The sequence below is a fragment of the Coenobita brevimanus genome, chromosome 84 (genome assembly GCF_032717465.1).
Source record: "Coenobita brevimanus isolate Jiangsu-jjx chromosome 84, ASM3271746v2, whole genome shotgun sequence".
Taxonomy (NCBI): Eukaryota; Metazoa; Arthropoda; class Malacostraca; order Decapoda; family Coenobitidae; genus Coenobita; species Coenobita brevimanus.
In genome coordinates, this window is record NC_137037.1 from 49,370,775 (window position 1) to 49,390,738 (window position 19,964).

Here is a 19,964-nt window from a genome sequence, read left to right on the forward strand (position 1 = left end):
TCTGTCTCTGTCTCTCCCAATACGTAAAAAAATGCATATTCAGAAAACATCAAAGGGAATATAAAACAATGTCTTCTTGGATAAGTGTTATATTCTCCAGTCATTTTTACACTAAGTAGCAAAACTAACCATTCCATCATCTACCTTGAACAATCCATTCTTCTGGAAAGTTCTTCTAAATTTCCAGGTTCGTTGTAACGGATGTAATAAAGCAGCGCCATTCCAACTCACACTTTCTACCACTTCTGATTGGCGTTGTCCATCTCTCACTTTCTGCTACTTCTTCTTGGCTTGTTCTGCCACACGCTTCTCTTCTGCTTTAATCATTGCAGGGATCATCCATTCGATCACGTACATGCAGAAGCGACGATTGTGAACCTCATCCATAAGGAATGCCTGAAACAAATTATATTAAAAAATGTGTTAGCACAAAGTATATATGCAGTTCCAATGAGTGTTATTCTTTGCCCTGAAACATCAACTATATGTGGGTTGGTTTTAGGCTTGAGAAAGGAAAAAGTCTCTCCCCCCCCCCCACTGGCTTAACCTCACTTAACTCAGGCTGTAGGTGTCGGAGTGGGAAGCCTTCACGTGGATGCGCTAATATGACCAGGCGGTGGATTTGTCTGGTTATACAAACGTTTCACATCTCCCTATCCGCCAAAAGGAGGATGTCTGACTGAAGAAGGGCAGCTTCAGTCCACAATCCATCGGGTTCACGTTTCAAATGAACCTGGGACTACAATAATGAGTCAACGAACCCACTATGACGTGTTCGCTTATGTTTAATCAGTTAACGTTATAGTCTAGGAAAACATCCCTATCATTAGACGAGGACACTTCCTTACAGTGTGACATATGAGGACAGTGTCACCCGTACCTGAAGACCGTGTGGCCAGTAGCCCGTGGTGCGACCAGAGTGGCCGAGGGTGGCCAGGGCACTGGTCACGTAGGTTTTGGTGGTGGCCACAAAGAAGCCTGTGAATAAACAACAGTTAATTAGGAAACTCTGCAATGAAGAATTATTCATTATTTCACTCTGCTATGAGGTCTGGCCCTGACGAGGAGCCTACACTACGTGACTCTGTACACTCTGGTTAAAGCAGCTGCAAACGTCCTCATATTTCTCTGCACCACGCCATGGGAAGGGCCCTGGTCAAAACCTGGTGAGGAACTGTCTACCACAAGGGCTCGCCGGATTCCTACACGTTATATGTACTGTACTGTACACCCTTCCAAAAAAGTATCGGCCCCTTAGGGCTGTGAATATGAGCAACTCTCGCGGACACACATGAGTCTAATTATGTGATGCCTCAAAACATATACTACCCAGTATGTGATTCTTTGTGTAATTATTAGTTCTAATAATTACCAAAGACAATATTCACACTTATAATTACAGGATGCTCCATATATCACAATGCTTCGTCCATGTTTCAGAATGATACGTGCTGCAATGGGGTCGATACTTTCTTGGGAGGGTGTACCTGTTGACGGCCCCACAGAAGCAGTTGTTTACCTGTGGTCTGCTCGGCCAAACAGACCAAACAGCAGCAATAACAAGTATAGAGTCAGACTTGGTGTATGACCAAGATACGGATGATCATTGACTAAGGAGAACACAGCACGACGGATGTGATAAACTATGGAGTATGGTGAAGTCCCAAGCAATCCCTTATTCTTGCACCACATGTTAACCTGTACTATTAAAATGAATGGGGGAATGTGTATGCACTCTGCCGAATTCTGTCTTTAACTGAGCATATGTGAGGATTAGACATGATTAGCATCCATTAATGAGAGTGACCATTCCATCTATATGACAAATTTGTTTTTTAGTCCAGACATCAAAAGCGAGAGTGACCAGTTGCTCAGTCCTGAGTAGTATTATGTGAACAATAACCTCCAACCTTTCCTCGGGTTCATCCTTAATGTGCCACATTGGGTTGGAACTCCGTAACCCACTTGACCACCAGGCAGCATTACCAGCATAAAATGAAACGGCTTACTTGGTTTACGCATCTGCTCTGTGTAGCTGGTCATGTAGGTGATGACAAAGCTTGGTCTGAGGGTCTGCACAGTGATGCCAGACCCACGGAGCTCCCAAGACAGCGATTCAGAGAAGAAATCCACAAATGCCTGGAAGTGAGACAAACATATGTTGCATGATGTTATAGCTGCCACTACCGCCATAACCTATCTTGTCTCACAACAGTGCCTTATTACAGGCATTTGAAAATTAAATCTGTCACAGAACACACTGTCATGTGCTTGAGTATTGTCATATTTACTATGTTTAGTAAACACTTGACGATACATAAAACCAAAGGCACGAAATTTCTCACCTATTTATATTCCCATGTAATCAAGCCACCATGATAAATATTTCAATCAATCATATACTGCAACGCCATCTGCTGCTGCAGGATCATGACGTCTCTCTACTGTAGTCTTAAGACACGTATGTATCATATATTGTGACTGACTGTTAATGGACATGATATGGCATCATTTCCTACACAGTAGTGTAAATATTAACCTGTGCCTTCATGAAATCCTTACACATGTGTTACCATACGATGTTCATATGGTAACTGAGCTCACTGTCTCATGCTGGGGGCTGCAGTGCAATCGATAATTATAATTTCTATGCAATTTCAGCCAACAAGTCGTGCGATAGTGGCCCCATCTTAGTTGCGCAATAAACGCCTTCATATGGCACTGGGCAGCTGGATGCTAATGAGGCGACATTGATGATGGCGCCTCGTCCTCTGGCCAGCATGCCGGGCAACACCAGCTGCGTCATGGCCACCACCGACGCCACGTTGACGTTGACGTAGCCCCACACCTCATCCTCGCTGGCCTCCACAATCTTCTTGGGAGGAACGGGAAACATCCCAACGTTGTTCACTGGGGAGGCAAGGAACAGTGTGACGTATTTCTAGATGACATGGAAGGCTTTGTACCGTCTCGTTCTTTGTATTCTATTTCCATCTTAACACGAACTTTTTGGGAGAAACGAACACCATCTCAAAGTTGTTCATCAAGCGGGTAGGAACGGTGAAAGGCAAGAAAGTTGTTTATAATTAATTCGTATTTTATATATACAACTTATTCATAGCCATTAGTGGCTTAGTAAGACTAAAATGAGCTTTGAAAGAAATGGAATTGATTATTCGTTTGTTGAGAGAAGCATGTGTGTGTGTGTGTGTGTGTGTGTGTGTGTGTGTGTGTGTGTGTGTGTGTGTGTTTTACTATCTCGAACGTTAGGAAAGGATTGTCTGATCACGTGATGTTATTATATACGAGTAAAAGGAAGTTAAAAGGATTCAGGACGAAAAATATTTAAGAGACTGCTGAAAGCAAAATAATATAAACTGAAAAAGTAAAATAAAAAAAAGAAGATGCAGTAGGTAAATTAAACAAAAGACAGAAAAACAAAGAGCATTAATGAATTAAGAAGAATTGAACCCCCAAAAATTGTGAAAAAACATATGCAGACTATGTTTGACTGGAATGCTAACTAACGAAGTCGGGGTAGAGAATAGTGAAATAGTGAAGTAGGAAGCTCAGTGGAGGAAGTAAGGAAGAAATGGGTGACGTATATATGAATTTGAGGTTATTGGCAAGAAAGAGGGGTTTTACTCGTACTGAAGGTAAGGGATGTACAATTGTTTGTATGTCAACGTTCTTAAATCTAATAACGTATTTTTTTTTTCATTTCATTCTTGCTGCCCTCAGACGACTTTCTTCAGCCTAGCAGAGGCCATTTGTAGGGACGGGTAATCAGCAACCTCAGTTAACCTCTTCATAACCCCATGTCCTTCCCCAAACTGCAAAAAACTGCTTGAAGGTGGAAACAAATGCGTCTTGGAGTTAAAGGGATAATGCAAAGGGTAACACAGGATAATTTTTATGCTTGTTGGATGACGGTGTTATGAAAATATTTGTAGTTTTCTTCAGACATGTCGCAGCGCCATTTCCTCAGCGATTAACCTACACATTGGACTTTAAAAAGTCTTTTACATATGGTAGTGATCCGAGCCAAGTCGAAATTAAATACATGTACATTACATACGAGAAAACAGCAAGATGGAAGATGGAACACAAATCGCTGAGGAACAGGCACTTAGACACTACGAATTCTCCTTTGCCAACAAGTCCTTGGTCTCACCCAGGATGCCGATGTTCTTGCCCTCCACGTGGCGGGCGATCTCCTGGTAAATAACTCTGCCGTGGCTGAAGTCCACCTGTACAATCTCCGTCTCCACACCTGGCGACTCCTCCCCTGGTGAAATGGTGAAATATTTCTAAATAAATCTTCACAATACACACGGGTTTTCATATAGTGTAGACTTTTTTTGTACGTGACTCTGTGTGTGTGTGTGTGTGTGTGTGTGTGTGTGTGTGTGTGTGTGTGTGTGTGTGTGTGTGTGTGTGTGTTAGCAAGAAAATACCATTAAAAGCTAAATGAACTTACTGTCAGTCACGTACACTGAAGGTCACGGGAATTCCTGTAACTAGAAGCAGAAAAGATTGTGTAACATACATTATTTTCAGCATTTTTCGCTACTCATGCAGTCAAGTAGAGAATAGTTCAAGACCTGCTGATAAGTTGTTTGACGTTGTTGAATTTGTGGATGTTACACACACACACTTACTGATAAGCTGCTTGACGTTGTTCAGTTTGTCATTGTTGCGAGCGATGAGGAGGATGTTCATGCCCCGTTGTGCCAGCTGCCTCGCGTACTCCTTCCCGATGCCGTCCGTGCACCCCGTCACCACTGTACACACACACAGAGTAATGTAAGGAATAAAGTAGTAACGAAATATTGATAAGCATTTTTAAGTTCTCTTCATATGTGTAGAAGTAATTAAATAACATACACACACTAAAGGCTTTGCAACAAATAAACACTATTCTGTTTTTCTCTATCACAGCCAAACTTGGTGTTGAGAAAGGGACGAGAAGAGAGTGACTGGCTCATTCCCTTCCACTGCTGTCATAAGAGTATGCAGGTCTCGATCCTTTAAGCACTAAGTCGTCTGTGTTACGTGAATTCCACCTCACCTCAGCAAATAAAATATAACATTAGTCCTGTTAGAAAACTACATGCCTCTATGTTCTGATGGAACACTTTAAGGTGTAGAAAGAGCAAATGAGTGTCTAAGAAATCAGTCTTGAGATGCCACACAAAGCTTAAGTGAACAGGGTAGACATAGTAACTTCTCTTATCATCTCCCTTCCTCTCACTACCTTATCTCTCTCTCTCTCTCTCTCTCTCTCTCTCTACCGACTCGCAGCACCTTTTTGACTACACACACTCAAATTGAAGGATAACGGGTATTCTATAATTCTTCGCACCGTTTACGAACTCCCTCTTTAAAACGCAATTCCTTTTCATTGGAATTAGGGAAAATTTTACTGATTCTTACTTTCTTCATAAAGGTTAAGTGTTGTATGTACGGATAACGTAATTCATCATATCGACTTTATTTGGTACAGTGATTGATTATATTCTTCAGTTTTACTTATAACTGATCACACTAGCGGTGAGTTATATTGTTCTTGTCAATATTATTATTATTATTATTATTATTGTTGTTGTTGTTGTTATTTATATATTATTATTATTTATTATTATTATCATTATTATTATCATTATTATTATTCCTTACGAAGAGGTAAATTGCTCGTAATTGCTTAGTTTCAAAGCTGTGGTCATCATACTTGGCTAGCTGAGTCCCCCGGCTGGTGGCTATATATGATTCAGTATCATCCAGTTCCCAGTGCTGGTTTTCCTGTTACACCCAAAAACCTTTAAAAATAGTGTATTCGTGGATTTTCAGAAACTGCTAAAGGTACAGACTTGAAATCATTGTGGGAACAGCCAATGTCGGAGAGCAGGTCTGAAATGACCGTGGGCCCATTTAGGCAAGTAGTTTCTGACATCGCCCGGAGGTCAATCGCAAGTAGTTTGGGCTCCACCATTTTTGCTATGAGAGGATTTTATTGCTTTCACCATCGCCCAACGCGTTTCTTACTCTTCTGAGGAGGCCCTACTACCGCAGCTCTTCACTTCGAACTGCTAACCATATGAAGGGCGTTGAAATCACCAGATCCAGCAATAGCTTGTCAGGTGGTGAGTTATTGAAGTTGCCAATGGCTATTTGCGTTTTCTAGTTATTATTATTATTATCTTTATTATTATGATTATTATATGTTGAGTAGGACCCACCTGCCCACTTGCCGCCATACTTGATGGGCAAGTTGTCGTTGCTCAGCCGCGCCCACACAAACTTGCGCAGCGCCGCCACGACGTCTAGCACGATGTACAGCACCCACCTGGCCACCCATACCAGCCCGAGAACAGCGAGGACACCATGCAGCTCCATACCTGCCGAGGACACTGACGCTGCACCACACCTACCAGCCCACCTGTCTGTGCACTCAGTGACTGATGCACCACCTTTGCATGTCATGATGATAAAGCAAGAAGGACCCTCCACAGCTATCATGAGCTTATCTGAGCTGGAACTTGATCTTTCTCCGTATATGTGTGATTTGGTAGTTTATGTCATTCTATCTATGTACTTAAGTATCTATCTGTGTATCTATCTATCTATCTATCTACTGTGCAGTAATTTCAAGCATTAATCGACCTTCTCATGCTTGCTTTTTAAATTTCACATCCATTGAGAAAGCAAATGAACGTGGCTTACATCTACCGTCCCATGATAACGTTAGACTGGATTTTAGGACGATAATGATGATGATGATAATTTATTACATATATAAGACGGTGGGGCAGTGGATTCTAGAACTATAATGATGATGATGATGATGATGATGGTGATGATAAAATACGTATATTAGGACGTGGGGTAGAGGAATTTCGGGCAAGAATTATGATGATGATGATGTATTGTCTTATTCTGCCACCGAGCTAAGGGAAATAAGCTGCAAAGAGGACGAAAATCTCCACCTGTAAGAGTGAACCCCAGTCTACATGCAGTTTAAGTACATCGTCATGGAAAATAATGGGAAAACGAACTATACTGCAACCCAAGACAGCAGTATATATTGTGTGTAGGTGTAATTGGAAGGCTGAACCTCTGGCACGTAGCGAGAATAGGAGATAATACAGAAGGTTATTTTATCTCATGGCTACTGTGATAACGCTTTCCGTGTTATCAGCGACCTCTCTCTCTCTCTCTCTCTCTCTCTCTCTCTCTCTCTCTCTCAATAGCTGTAAGAATGTTTTTTCAAAAAACGTCAAAAGGAATATAAAACAATGTCTTCTTGGTCAGCGTTATATTGTTTAGACATTTTTAAAGATACATGCAAAACAAACCAAGCCATCATCTAGCTTAAATAATCCATTCGTCTGCAACTTTCTCCATAAATTTTGAGGTTCACTGTAACTGACTTAACACTTTTTTTACTTGTCATGTCTTTACTACAAATATTTATTTTTTCCAGAAGGTGTATACTTTATATTAATCTTATTATATCTGCCACTGTTTTAGCAACCAATATGGCAGAATATTTTAACTGGATGTCTACGCCTTCTTGCAAGATTTTCATCAGTGACAGGCAGTAACCGCTGATAGAGACAGCCACTGCAGAAAAACACTGTACCCCAGAGGCAGAGAAACGCACACCTGGTCAAAGTAATTAAAAAAAAGAAGGAAAGACAGAAGGAAAAGTGTCACAAAGCCGCATCATTCCAACTCTTACTTTCTACCACTTCTGATTGGCGTTGTCCGTCTCTCACTTTCTACTACTTCTTCTTAGCGTGTTCCTCTGCCACACGCATCTGTTCTGCTTTGAGCACTGCAGGGAACCTCACTCCAATCATATACATGCAGAGGCGATGATTGAAAACCTCATCCATAAGGAATTCCTGAAAAAAAAAAAAAAAAAATGTGTTAGAACATAGTATAGATGCGGTTCCAATGAGTATTATTCTTTGCCCTGAAATATCAGCTTTATTTGGGTTGGTTGTAGGCTTGTGTTAGGGAAAAATCTTCCCCTATTGGTCAACTTTGAGATCTTTTGCAGCTTAACCCTACTTAACTCACGCTGTAGGTGTTGGAGAGGGGCGCCTTCACGTGGAGGCACTAATATGACCAGGCGGTGCGATCTACCTGGTTACTCAAACGTTCCATACCTCACTTCCTATCCCCCAAAAGGAGGATGGCAGACTGAAGGAGAAGGGCAGCTTCAGTCTACAGTCCATCGGGTTCACGTTTGAAATGAACCTGGGACTACAATAATGAGTCAACGAACACACTATGACGTGTTCGCTTATGTTAAATCAGTTAACGTTATAGTCTAGGAAAACATCCCTATCATTAGACGAGGATATTTGTACTTCCCTAGTGTGTGACGTATGAGGACAGTGTCACCCGTACCTGAAGACCGTGTGGCCAGTAGCCCGAGGTGCGACCAGAGTGGCTGAGGGTGGCCAGGGCACTGGTCACGTAGGTTTTGGTAGTGGCCACAAAGAAGCCTGTGAATAAACGACAGTTAATTAGGAAACTCTACACTGAAAAAGTCTTCATTATTTCACTGTGCTATGATGTCTGGCCGTGACGAGGAGCCTACACTACGTGACGCTGTGCACTCTGGTCGGAGCAGCTGCAGTGTTCACCCAGGAGCCAAACGTCCTCATATTTCCCTGCGCCACGCCATGGGAAGAGCCGAGGACCGAACCTGCTAAGGAGGTGTGTACCACAGGGGCCCTCCGGATCCCTACACGGTATATGTACTGTATTGTACCTGTAGACGGCCCCACAGAAGCAGTTGTTTATCTGTGGTCTGCTCGGCCAAACAGACAGGTGTTAAACAACAGCAATAGCAAGTACAGAGTCAGACTTGGTATATGACCAAGATACGTATGATTATTAACTAAAGAGAACACTGCATGACGGATGTGGTAAACTATGGAGTATGGTGAAGTCCCACGCAATCCCATATTCTTGCACTACCTATTAACCCATATAATTAAACTGAATGTTTGAAAGTGTATGCATTCCGCCGAATTCTGTCTTTTACTGAGCACATGTGAGAATTAGACATGACTAGCGTCCATTAAGATGAAAGTGACCAGTCTCTCAGTGTTACCAATTCCCCTTATAGTCAAGACATGAAAGGCTAGGATGACCAGTTGCTCAGCCCTGAATGGCATTATGTGAACATTAAACCCCAGCCTTTCTTCGAACTTCGTCTTTTATGTGCCACTTGACCACATGGTAGCATTACCGGTGTAAAATGAAATGACTTACTTGGTTTACTGTTGTTCTCGGAGAAGCTGGTCATATTGGTAATGACAGTGCATGGTCTAAGGGTCTGCACAGTGATGCCAGACCCACGGAGTTCCCAAGACAGCGATTCAGAGAAGAAATCCACAAATGCCTGAAAGTGAGACAAACATATGTTGCATGATGTTACAGCTGCCACTACCGCCATAACTTATCTTGTCTCACAACAGTGCCTTATTACAAGCATATTTAAATGAAGTCCGTCACTGTGCACATTGCAACGTGCTTGAATATTGCCGTTGTTACAAAGTTTAGTAAACACTTGACTATCAGTATAACCAAAGGCACAATATTTCTCATCGACTGATACTCCCAAGTAATCAAGCCAGCATACCCCAAGTCCTACGATGGCGTTCCCACCTTAGTTGCAGAATAAATGGCCAAATATGGCATCGGGAAGCAGGACGCTCCTGAACCGACATTGATGATGGCGCCGCGTCCTCTGGCCAGCATGCCGGGCAACACCAGCTGCGTCATGGCCACCACCGACGCCACGTTGACGTTGACGTGGCCCCACACCTCATCCTCGCTGGCCTCCGCAAACTTCTTGGGAGGATTGGACGCCATCCCAACGTTGTTCACTGGGGAGGCAAGGAACAGTGTGACGTAGTTCTAGGTGACATGGGAGGCTTTGTACAGTGTAGTTCTTTTTTATCTATTTCCATCTTACTACGAACTTCTTGGGAGAAACAAACACTATCCCGAGGTTGTTCATAAGGCGGGGAGAGACGGTGTAAGGCAAGAAGGTTGTTTATAATTAATTCGTATTTCAAATGTACAACTGATGCATAGCCATCAGTGGTATAGTGACAGGGAAATGAGCTTTGAAGGAAGTGGAATTGACTAAGCATTTGTTGAGAGAATTGTGTGTGTGTGTGTGTGTGTGTGTGTGTGTGTGTGTGTATTTTATTAACATGAAGGTTAGGAATGGATTGTTTGATCACGTGATGTAATTATGTACAAGTAAGTTGAACTGAGTGTTGACGAAAAAGATTCTAGAGGTTGCTTGAAGCAAAAAAATATTCATCGAGAAACTGATAAAAAAAAAAAAAAAAGGATGATGCAGTAAATAAATTAAGCAAAATAAAGAAATATGAAGAGGGTTAATGAATGAGGAAGGAATCAACTTAGACAAAATGTGAGAGAACACATACCGGTACAGAAAAAGTTTGATTGGAATGTGAACATATTGGCGTCAGAGAATGGTAGGATAAGGAAGTAGGATTGTTTGTTTGCATGTTGATATTCGCCCACACTTGGTGGGACACAGGCAAACAGAGAGCCCGTGAGAGAAGCTGCATAAAAAAAAAGCTCTCAAAGAGAGCGTAGCGGGGATAGCAAACTGGCGAACTCGGGAAAGGCGGCAGAGGCAGGGGAAGGTGCGATGGTTGGTGGTGAGATCGGCTGCCCGATGATCGACGAGTGTGGGTGGGGCTTGGCTGTGGATGGTGAGGCCGGCAGCACGATGGTCGAAAGAGGGCAGGGCGGGACTACAGCCGCAGCGCCGATGGAGGAGGCGCCGACGAGCTCAGGTGGAAACGCCCCGACGCTGCCCTCAATCCCCTTGCCCCTGGTAGAAAGGGCAAAATAGACTCGCCCAGCTCTCCAGCAGCAGCAGGTGGAAGCACAGAGGGGAGGCCCGGTCCTGGTCGTCACAGATGGCACAGCCCCGGTCCAGGTCGTGGCGGAGGGAGGGTCGTCGGCCGGGTAGTCTAGGGCGGAGGAGCCTCGACCTCCTGGTGGGCAGACCAGGGCACTCCCTGAGATAGAAACGACGGGCCCGTTCCTCGGCTAGTACGGCTGCTGTGGAGAGCTGGTCCCGCCGGGAGGTCTTGCCGAGACGAGAGGTGGGCTGCGAGTAGGAAGTAGGAAGCCCAGTGGAAGAGATAAGGAAGTAGGTAGCTCAGTAGAGGACGTAAGGAAGAATTTGGTGACGTGTATGTAAACTTGAGGTTAATGGCAAGAAGGAGGAGTTTTACTGAAGGTATGAGACGTATTTCTGTTTGGCTGTGAACCCCCTACATTTCAGTGGAGTATTTTATGTTTAGTCCTCGCTGCCCTCAGACGATTTTATTCAGCCTAGGAGGGACCCATTGTAGGGACGTGTTATCAGCAATCTCACTTAACCCCTTCATAACCCCATGTCTTTCTCCAAACTGCATAAAACCTCTTGAAGGTGGAAAAAAATGCGTCTTGGAGTGAAAGCAATAATGCAAAGGATGACCAAAGATAATTTTGGGGTTTCTTGGATGATGTTGTTTTGAATATATTTGTAGTTTTCTTCAGAGATGTCGCAGCACCATTCTCTCAGTGATTGATTTACACATTGCACTTTTAAATGTCTCTTACATACGTCAGTAATCCAAGCCATATCGAAAGGAAAGACATAAACTTTAGATACAAGAAAACAGGAAGATGGAAGATGGAACATAAATCGCTAAGGAACAGGCACTTAGGCACTACGAATTCTCTTTTGCCAACAAGTCCTTGGTCTCACCCAGGATGCCGATGTTCTTGCCCTCCACGTGGCGGGCGATCTCCTGGTAAATAACTCTGCCGTGGCTGAAGTCCACCTGTACAATCTCCGTCTCCACACCTGGCGACTCCTCCCCTGGTGGGGTGGTGAAATATTTCTAAATCAATCATCACATAATACAAGGGTTTCGTGGATTTCTTTTGTACATGACTCTGTGTGTGTGTGTGTGTGTGTGTGTGTGTGTGTGTGTGTGTGTGTGTGTGTGTGTGTGTGTGTGTGTTAGGAAGGAAATGTTAAATGAAACAAAATGAATTTATTGCCAGTCACCTACACTGAAGGCCAAGGGAAATCTTATGACTGGAAGAAGAAAAGATAATGCTAAATAGATTATTTTCAGAATTTTGTGTCAGTCAAGGAGACAAGTAAAGAATATTTTAAGACCTACTGATGAGTTGCTTGAGGTTGTTGAGTTTACTGAATGTGTGCTACACACACACACACACACACACACACACACACACACACACACACACACACACACATACACACACAAATAGCTACTAACACTTACTGATGAGTTGGCTGGCGTCGTTGAGTTTGTCTTTGTTTCGAGCGATGAGGAGGATGTTCATGCCCCGTTCTGCCAGCTGCCTTGCGTACTCCTTCCCGATGCCGTCTGTGCACCCCGTCACCACTGTACACACACACACGCACACACACGCAGAGTGATGTAAGGAATAAAGTAGTAACGATATGTTGATAAGCATTTTCAAATTCTCTTTAAATAAGAGAAGTAATTAGATGTCATATACACACTAAAGGATTTATAACAAATAATCACTATATGTTTCTCTCTATCACAATCAAACTTGGTGTTGATAAAGGGGCGATAAAAGAATGACTGGCTCATTTCCTTCCATTGCTATCACGAGAGTATGCAGGTCTCGTTTCTTTATGCATTATATGGTCTGTGTTACAGGAATCCCACCTCACTTCAACAAAGTAAATGTAATAATAATCTTGGTAGGAAACTATATGCCTCTGTGTTCTGATGGAAAGATCTCTAATTTCTTTAAACTTTGACGTAAAGGGGAGACTTTTACACCTCTGAACTAGAAAGTCAGATTAAGTTAGTATGATAGTAGAGCAAACTCAAGTAGTTTTACTGTCACTGAAAAGATTAGCAAGAGTTAGGTGGCAAGACACCGGCTCTCACCTGCCCACTTGCCGCCATACTTGATGGGCAAGTTGTCTTTGCTCAGCCTCGCCCACACAAACTTGCGCAGCGCCGCCACGACGTCCAGCACGATGTACAGCACCCACCTGGCCACCCACACCAGGCCGAGGAAAGTGAGGACATCCTGTAGCTCCATACCTGCCGAAGACACTGACACTGCACCACACTTACCCGTCCACCTCCCCGGGCATCCGGCGACTGACACACCACCTCTGAAGCTCAGCATGATAAGGCAGGAAGGACCGCCCACAGCTATCATGGCCTTATCTGGGCTGTAACTTTGTGTTTCCCCCCGGACTTCTTACCTGTTTGTGTGTTTGGTAGTTTATATCTCTCAATCTATTTATCTTTGCATCTGTCTGTCCATGTATCTATCTAATGTACAGTAATTTCGAGGTATTAATCGACCTTCTCATACCTGTTTTCTAAAATTTACATCTATAAAGAAAGCATATGAACGTGGCTTAGGTTTTCCATGATAGCGTTAGACAGTGGATCATAGGACGATAATGATGACGATGTTTATGATTAATTACATATAAGAGAAGGCGGGGCAGTGGATTCTAGGACGATAATGATGATGATGATGATGATGATGTCGGTGATGAAATACATATAAGAGGACGTGGGCAGAGGACTTTAGAGGAGTAATGATGATGATGGCGATGATGATGATAATGTACTATATTGTCTTATTCTGCCACCGAGCTACGGGAAATGTGCTGCAAAGAGGACGAAAATCTCAGGCTATATGAGTGAACTCCGGCCTACATCCAGTTTACTTAGTAAGGCAGAATAAAAGAAAATGAAAACGAAATATACTGCAACAAAATACAGCAGTGTATATTATGTGTAGGTGTACTTGGAAGACTGAACCTCTGGCATGTTGTATAAGAGGAATAAAGTTGATTTAATCTCTTGGCCATGGCAGTAAGAGCTTTTCGTGTTATTTGTGATCTCTCTGCCTCCGTTTGTCTGTCTCTGCAATGACTTCTGTTTTTATGCTGCCGCGACCATTTTAGTGTAATCAGTCTCTCTCTCTCTCTCTCTCTCTTTCAATACATATAAAAATGCTTAATCAGAAAACATCAAAAGGAATATAAAACAGTGCTTTCCTGGATGAAGTGGTATATTCTTCAGTTATTTATACAGACGCAAGCAAAACTAACCATTCTGTCACCTAGCTTGAACAATCCATTCTTCTGGAACGGTCTGCATAAATTGCCAGGTTCATTGCAACTGACGTAACAGTATTTTTTTTATTTGTCTTATCTTTATAACAAATAATTTTATCTTAAATCATGTTATATATGATAATCTTATTATATCTGCCACTGTTTTTGCAACTCATATGGCAGAACAATTTAACTAGATGTCTACACCTTCTTGCAACAGTGTCGTCAATGACAGGCAGTAACCGCTGATACGGACAGGCACTGCTGAAAAATACTGTACCGCAGAGGCAGACAAATATGAACCAGGACATAGTTAATGTAAAAGATGGAAAGAAGGAAGGAAAAGTGTTCCAAAGTCGCATTATTCCAACTCTCCATTTCTACCATTTCTGGTTGGCGTTGTCCACCTCTCACTTTCTGCTACTTCTTCTTGACTTGTTCTTCTGCCACGCGCTTCAGTTCTGCTTTAATATTTGAAACGATCATCCGGTCCAACATGTACATGCAGAAACGACGATTGTAAACCTCATCCATAAGGAATTCCTGAAACAAATTGAATGAAAATTGTGTTAGAACAAAGTAAATATACGGTTCCAGTGAGTGTTATTCTTTGCCCTGAAATATCAACTACATTTGGGTTGGTTCTAGGCTTGAGAAAGGAAAAAGTCACCCCCCCCCCATTGGCTAACCTTGATATCTTTTGCAGCTTAACCTCACTTAACTCTCGCTGTAGGTGTTGAAGCGTGACGCCTTCACGTGGAGGCACTAATATACCAGGCGGTGGATTTCTCTGGATGTGCAAACGTTCTGCATCTCCCTTACTATCCCCCAAAAGGGGGATGGCGGACTGCAGGAGAAGCGAAGCTTCAGTCTATAATCAATCGGGTTCACGTTTCAAATGAACCTGGGACTATAATAATGAGTCAACGAACCCACTATGACGTGTTCGCTTATGTTAAATCAGTTAACGTTATAGTCTAGGAAAACATCCCTATCATTAGACGAGGACATTTGTACTTCCCTAGAGTGTGACGTATGAGGACAGTGTCACTCGTACCTGAAGACCGTGTGGCCAGTAGCCATTGCACGGTATATGTACTGTATTGTACCTGTAGACGGCCCCACAGAAGCAGTTTACCTGTGGTCTGCTCGGCCAAATAGACCAGTGTTAAACACCAGCAATAACACGTATAGAGTCAGACTTGGTGTATGACCAAGATACGTATGATTATTAACTAAGAACACAATATTACGGACGTGATAAACTATGTAGTACGTAAAGTCTAAAGCAATCCCATATTCTTGCACTACCTGTTAACCAGTACTGTTAAACTGAATGGGCGAATGTGTATGCACTCTGCCGAATTCTGTCTTTAACTGAGCATATGTGAGGATTACACATGATCAGCATCCATTAAGGCGAGAGTGACCATTCCTTCTATATTTCCAATTCCTATTTTAGTCCAGACATGAAAGGCGAGAGTGACCAGTTGCTCATCCCTGAGTGGCATTATATGAACAATAAACCCAAGATTTCCTTGGGCTTCATCCTTTTGTGCCACGTTGGGTTGGAACTCCGTGACCCACTTGACCACCAGGCAGCATTACCATCATAAAATGAAATAGCTTACTTGGTTTTGCGGTTGAACTCCGTGTAATTGGTCATGTGAGTGATGACAGTGAATGGTCTGAGGGTCTGCACAGTGATGCCAGACCCACGGAGCTCCCACGACAGCGATTCAGAGAAGAAATCCACAAATGCCTGAAAGTGAGAGCAAACATATGTTGCATGATGTTACTGCTGCCACTACCGCCATAACTTATCTTGTCTCGCAACAGTGCCTTATTATAGGCATTTTAATATGAAGTCTGTCACTGAACACACTGTCATGTGCTTGAGTATTGTCATATTTATTATGTTCAGTAAACACTTGACGATACTTAAAACCAAAGGCATAAAATTCCTCATCTATTTACACTCCCATGTCATCAAGCCACCATATACTGCACGCCATCTGTTGCTGCAGGATCGTGACGTCTCTCTATTGTAGTCCTAAGTTGCGTATGTAACATATTGTGACTGACTGTTGATGGACATAATATGGCATCATTTCCTACACAGTAGCCTAGTGTAAATATTAACCTGTGCCTTCATGAAATCCTTACCCACGTGTTGCCTTACGAGGTTCATATTGAGCTCACTGTCTCATGCTGGGGGCTGCGGGGCTTACTGTAATTAAAGTTTCTGAGTAATTTCATCCAACAAGACATACGATGGCGTTTCCACCTTAGTTGCGGCATAAATGCCCAAATATGGCACTGGGCAGCTGGATGTTACTGAGGAGAGATTGATGATGGCGCCGCGTCCTCTGGCCAGCATGCCGGGCAACACCAGCTGCGTCATGGCCACCACCGACGCCACGTTGACGTTGACGTGGCCCCACACCTCATCCTCGCTGGCCTCCACAAATTTCTTGGGAGGAGCGAACACCATCCCAAGGTTGTTCACTGGGGAGGCAAGGAACAGTGTGTCGTATTTCAAGGTGACATGAGAGGCTTTGTACCGTCTCGTTCTTTGTGATGTATTTTCATCTTACCACGAACTTCTTGGAAGAGACGAGCACCATCCCAAGGTTGTTCATAAGGCGGGGAGGAACGGTGAAAGGCAAGAAAGTTGTTAATAAGTTATTCGTATTTCAAATGTACAGTTCATGCATAGCCATCAGTGGTATAGTAAGAGGGAAATGAGCTTTGAAAGAACTGTAATTGATTATGCATTTGGTGAAAGACGGATGTGTGTTTGTGTGTGTGTGTGTGTGTGTGTGTGTGTGTGTGTGTGTGTGCGTGTGTTTTAGTATCACGATGGTAAGGAATGGATTGTGTGATCACGTGATGTTATTATTAAAAAGGAGACTGAAATGAGTCTAGACAAAAAAAAAAAAAAAAAAAGGAGACTTCTGAAGCGAAAGAATATTGATTGGGAGACTAAACGAAAAACTGATTATGCGGTATATCTATCTATCTATCTATCTATATAAGCAAAAGATAGAAAAACGGTTTTAATGAATTAGGAATGAATGAGCTTAGAACATCTGTGAAAAAAAAAAAAATACATACAGAAAATGTTTGATTGCAATACTATCAATGTGAGGGAAGAGAATGGTGGAATAAGGAAGTAGGAAGCCCAGAGGAAGAGGTAAGGAAGTAGGAAGCTCAGTGGAGGACGTAAGGAAGAAGTTGGTAACGTGTATGTAAACTTGAGGTTACTGGCAAGAAGGAGGAGTTTTACTGAAGGTATGAGACGTATTCCTGTTTGGTTGTGAACCACCTACAGTTCAGTGGAGTATTTTGTGTTTAGTCCTCGATGCCCTCAGACGATTTTATTCAGCTTAGGAGGGACCATCTGTAGGTACGGGGTCATAAACAATCTCTATTGACCCCTTGATTACCTCATGTCCTTCCCCAAACTGCATAAAACCGCTTGAAGGTGGGAAGAAAAAAAAATGTCTTGGAGTGAAAGGTGTAAAGCAAAGGGAAGCCAAGGATAATTTTTATGTTTGCTGGATGACGGTGTTTTGAATATACTTGTAGTTTTCTTCGATGATTTCTCAGCGCCATTTCCTTAGCGATTAATTTGCACATTGAACTTTTAAAAGTCTCTTGTATATATGGTAGTGATATAAGCCATGTCGATATAAAATACATATTCAGTACATTACATGTAAGAAAAAAGCAAGACTTTAGGTGGAGCATAAATCACTGAGGAAGAAGCACTTAGACACTACGAATTCTCCTTTGCCAACCAGTCCTTGGTCTCACCCAGGATGCCGATGTTCTTGCCCTCCACGTGACGGGCGATCTCCTGGTAAATAACTCTGCCGTGGCTGAAGTCCACCTGTACAATCTCCGTCTCCACACCTGGCGACTCCTCCCCTGGTGGGGTGGTGTAAAACGATTAAATAGATCTTGACAACATGCATGGGTTATTATATACAATGGATTTTTGTGTACTTGACTCTCTCTCTCTCTCTCTCTGTATACAGTATATATATATATATATATATATATATATATATATATATATATATATATATATATATATATATATATATATATATATATATATATGTTTAGGGACATTTTAAATGGAAGTAGATGAAGTTAATGCCAGTCGCTTACACTGAAGGCCAGGGGAAATCCTCTAACAGGAGTAAGCAAAAATAGTGCTTCATACATTGTTTTCAGCATTTTGTGTTAGTCATTATTGTCAAGCAGAGAATATAATTATGTGGAAGTACTGTTTGAGCTGCTTGACACTGTTGAGTTTGTGAATGTTACACACACACACACACACACACACACACGCACACACACTTACTGATAAGTTGCTTGACGTTGTTCAGTTTGTCTTTGTTGCGAGCGATGAGGAGGATGTTCATGCCCCGTTGTGCCAGCTGCCTCGCGTACTCCTTCCCGATGCCGTCCGTGCACCCCGTCACCACTGTACACACACACAGAGTAATGTAAGGAATAAAGTAGTAACGAAATATTGATAAGCGTTTTCAAGTTCTCTTTAATGAGGAGAAGTAATTAGATGTCATACACACACTAATGGCTTTACGACAAATAAACACTATTCTCTTTCTCTCTATCACTATCAAACTTGGTGTTGAGAAACGGACAGATAGAGAGAGACAGGCCCATTCCCTTCCATTACTATCATGAGAGTATGCAGGTCTCGTTCCTTGATGTGCTGTGTGGTCTATGTTACCTGAATCCCATCTCACTTCAGCAAATTAAATGTAACAATAACAATAGTCCTGCTAGGAAACTATATGCTTCTGTGTTCTGATGGAAAGATACCATATTTCTTCAAGGTTTTACGTCAGGGGAGACTTTTACACCTCTGAACTAGAAATGTTAGATTGGTCAGGTTAGTATGATGGTAGAGTGGACTTAAGTCAATGAATCGATTAGCAAGAGTTAGGTGGCAAGACACTGACTCTCACCTGCCCATTTCCCGCCATACTTGATGGGCAAGTTGTCATTGCTCAGCCGTGCCAATAAAAACTTGCGCAGAGCCCCCACGATGTCCAACACGATGTATAGCACCCACCTGGCCACCCACACCAGCCCGAGGAAGGTGAGGACACACTGTAGTCCATACCTGCCGATGACGCTGACGTTACACCACACCTGACAGTCCACCTGCATGCGTGCCCAGTGACTGATGCACAGCGTTACACTTAATCTCATTATGATAAAGCAAGAAGGACAGTAAACATGTAGCACAGGCTTATCTGCGTTGCTGCTTGATATTTAACCCCAGACGTCTTACTTTATTTGTGTGAATTGGTAATTTATATCCTTCTCGCTATGTATCTACCCTTCCATCTATCTATCCATCATCTTTCGAATGGTAATCGATCTTCTCATGCTTTTTTCCTAAAACTCAATGCCATAAAGAAAGCAAACACTTAGGTCTTCCGTCCCATAATATGTTACAGTGTGGATTTCAGGACAATAATGATGATGATGATGATGAATAAATGCATATATGAGGACGAGGACAGAGGATCTGGGGGGAATAATGATGATGATGGTGATGATGATGACGATGTATTGTGTTATTCTGCAATCGAGCTACGGGAAATAAACTGCAAAGCGGGTAAATATCTCGATCTATAAGAATGAACTCCAGTCAACATGTAGTTTACGTACATACTCATGCAAAACAAGAGAGAAAGAA

General features: G+C 42.6%; 3 protein-coding genes across 3 annotated transcripts; all 3 read right to left on the reverse strand.

The window, feature by feature from the left end:
* Window positions 1-218: 218 nt before the first annotated feature.
* On the reverse strand, window positions 219-6,483 carry LOC145410177 (inactive hydroxysteroid dehydrogenase-like protein 1). The gene is made up of 7 exons (XM_080280375.1): window positions 6,240-6,483; window positions 4,662-4,784; window positions 4,175-4,288; window positions 2,692-2,910; window positions 2,010-2,141; window positions 881-978; window positions 219-396 (listed from the first exon to the last, which is right to left on the reverse strand). The coding sequence occupies exons 1-7, from the start codon at window positions 6,481-6,483 to the stop codon at window positions 277-279; spliced, it is 1,050 nt and encodes a 349-aa protein (XP_080136501.1). The 3' UTR covers window positions 219-276.
* Window positions 6,484-7,784: 1,301 nt separating this feature from the next.
* On the reverse strand, window positions 7,785-12,435 carry LOC145410178 (hydroxysteroid dehydrogenase-like protein 1). Its single transcript, XM_080280376.1, has 6 exons — window positions 12,375-12,435; window positions 11,825-11,938; window positions 9,688-9,908; window positions 9,292-9,421; window positions 8,419-8,516; window positions 7,785-7,907 (listed from the first exon to the last, which is right to left on the reverse strand). The coding sequence occupies exons 1-6, from the start codon at window positions 12,433-12,435 to the stop codon at window positions 7,785-7,787; spliced, it is 747 nt and encodes a 248-aa protein (XP_080136502.1).
* Window positions 12,436-14,635: 2,200 nt separating this feature from the next.
* On the reverse strand, window positions 14,636-19,471 carry LOC145410179 (hydroxysteroid dehydrogenase-like protein 1). The gene is made up of 7 exons (XM_080280377.1): window positions 19,225-19,471; window positions 18,594-18,716; window positions 18,035-18,148; window positions 16,503-16,723; window positions 15,847-15,977; window positions 15,273-15,324; window positions 14,636-14,758 (listed from the first exon to the last, which is right to left on the reverse strand). The coding sequence occupies exons 1-7, from the start codon at window positions 19,469-19,471 to the stop codon at window positions 14,636-14,638; spliced, it is 1,011 nt and encodes a 336-aa protein (XP_080136503.1).
* Window positions 19,472-19,964: the final 493 nt, after the last annotated feature.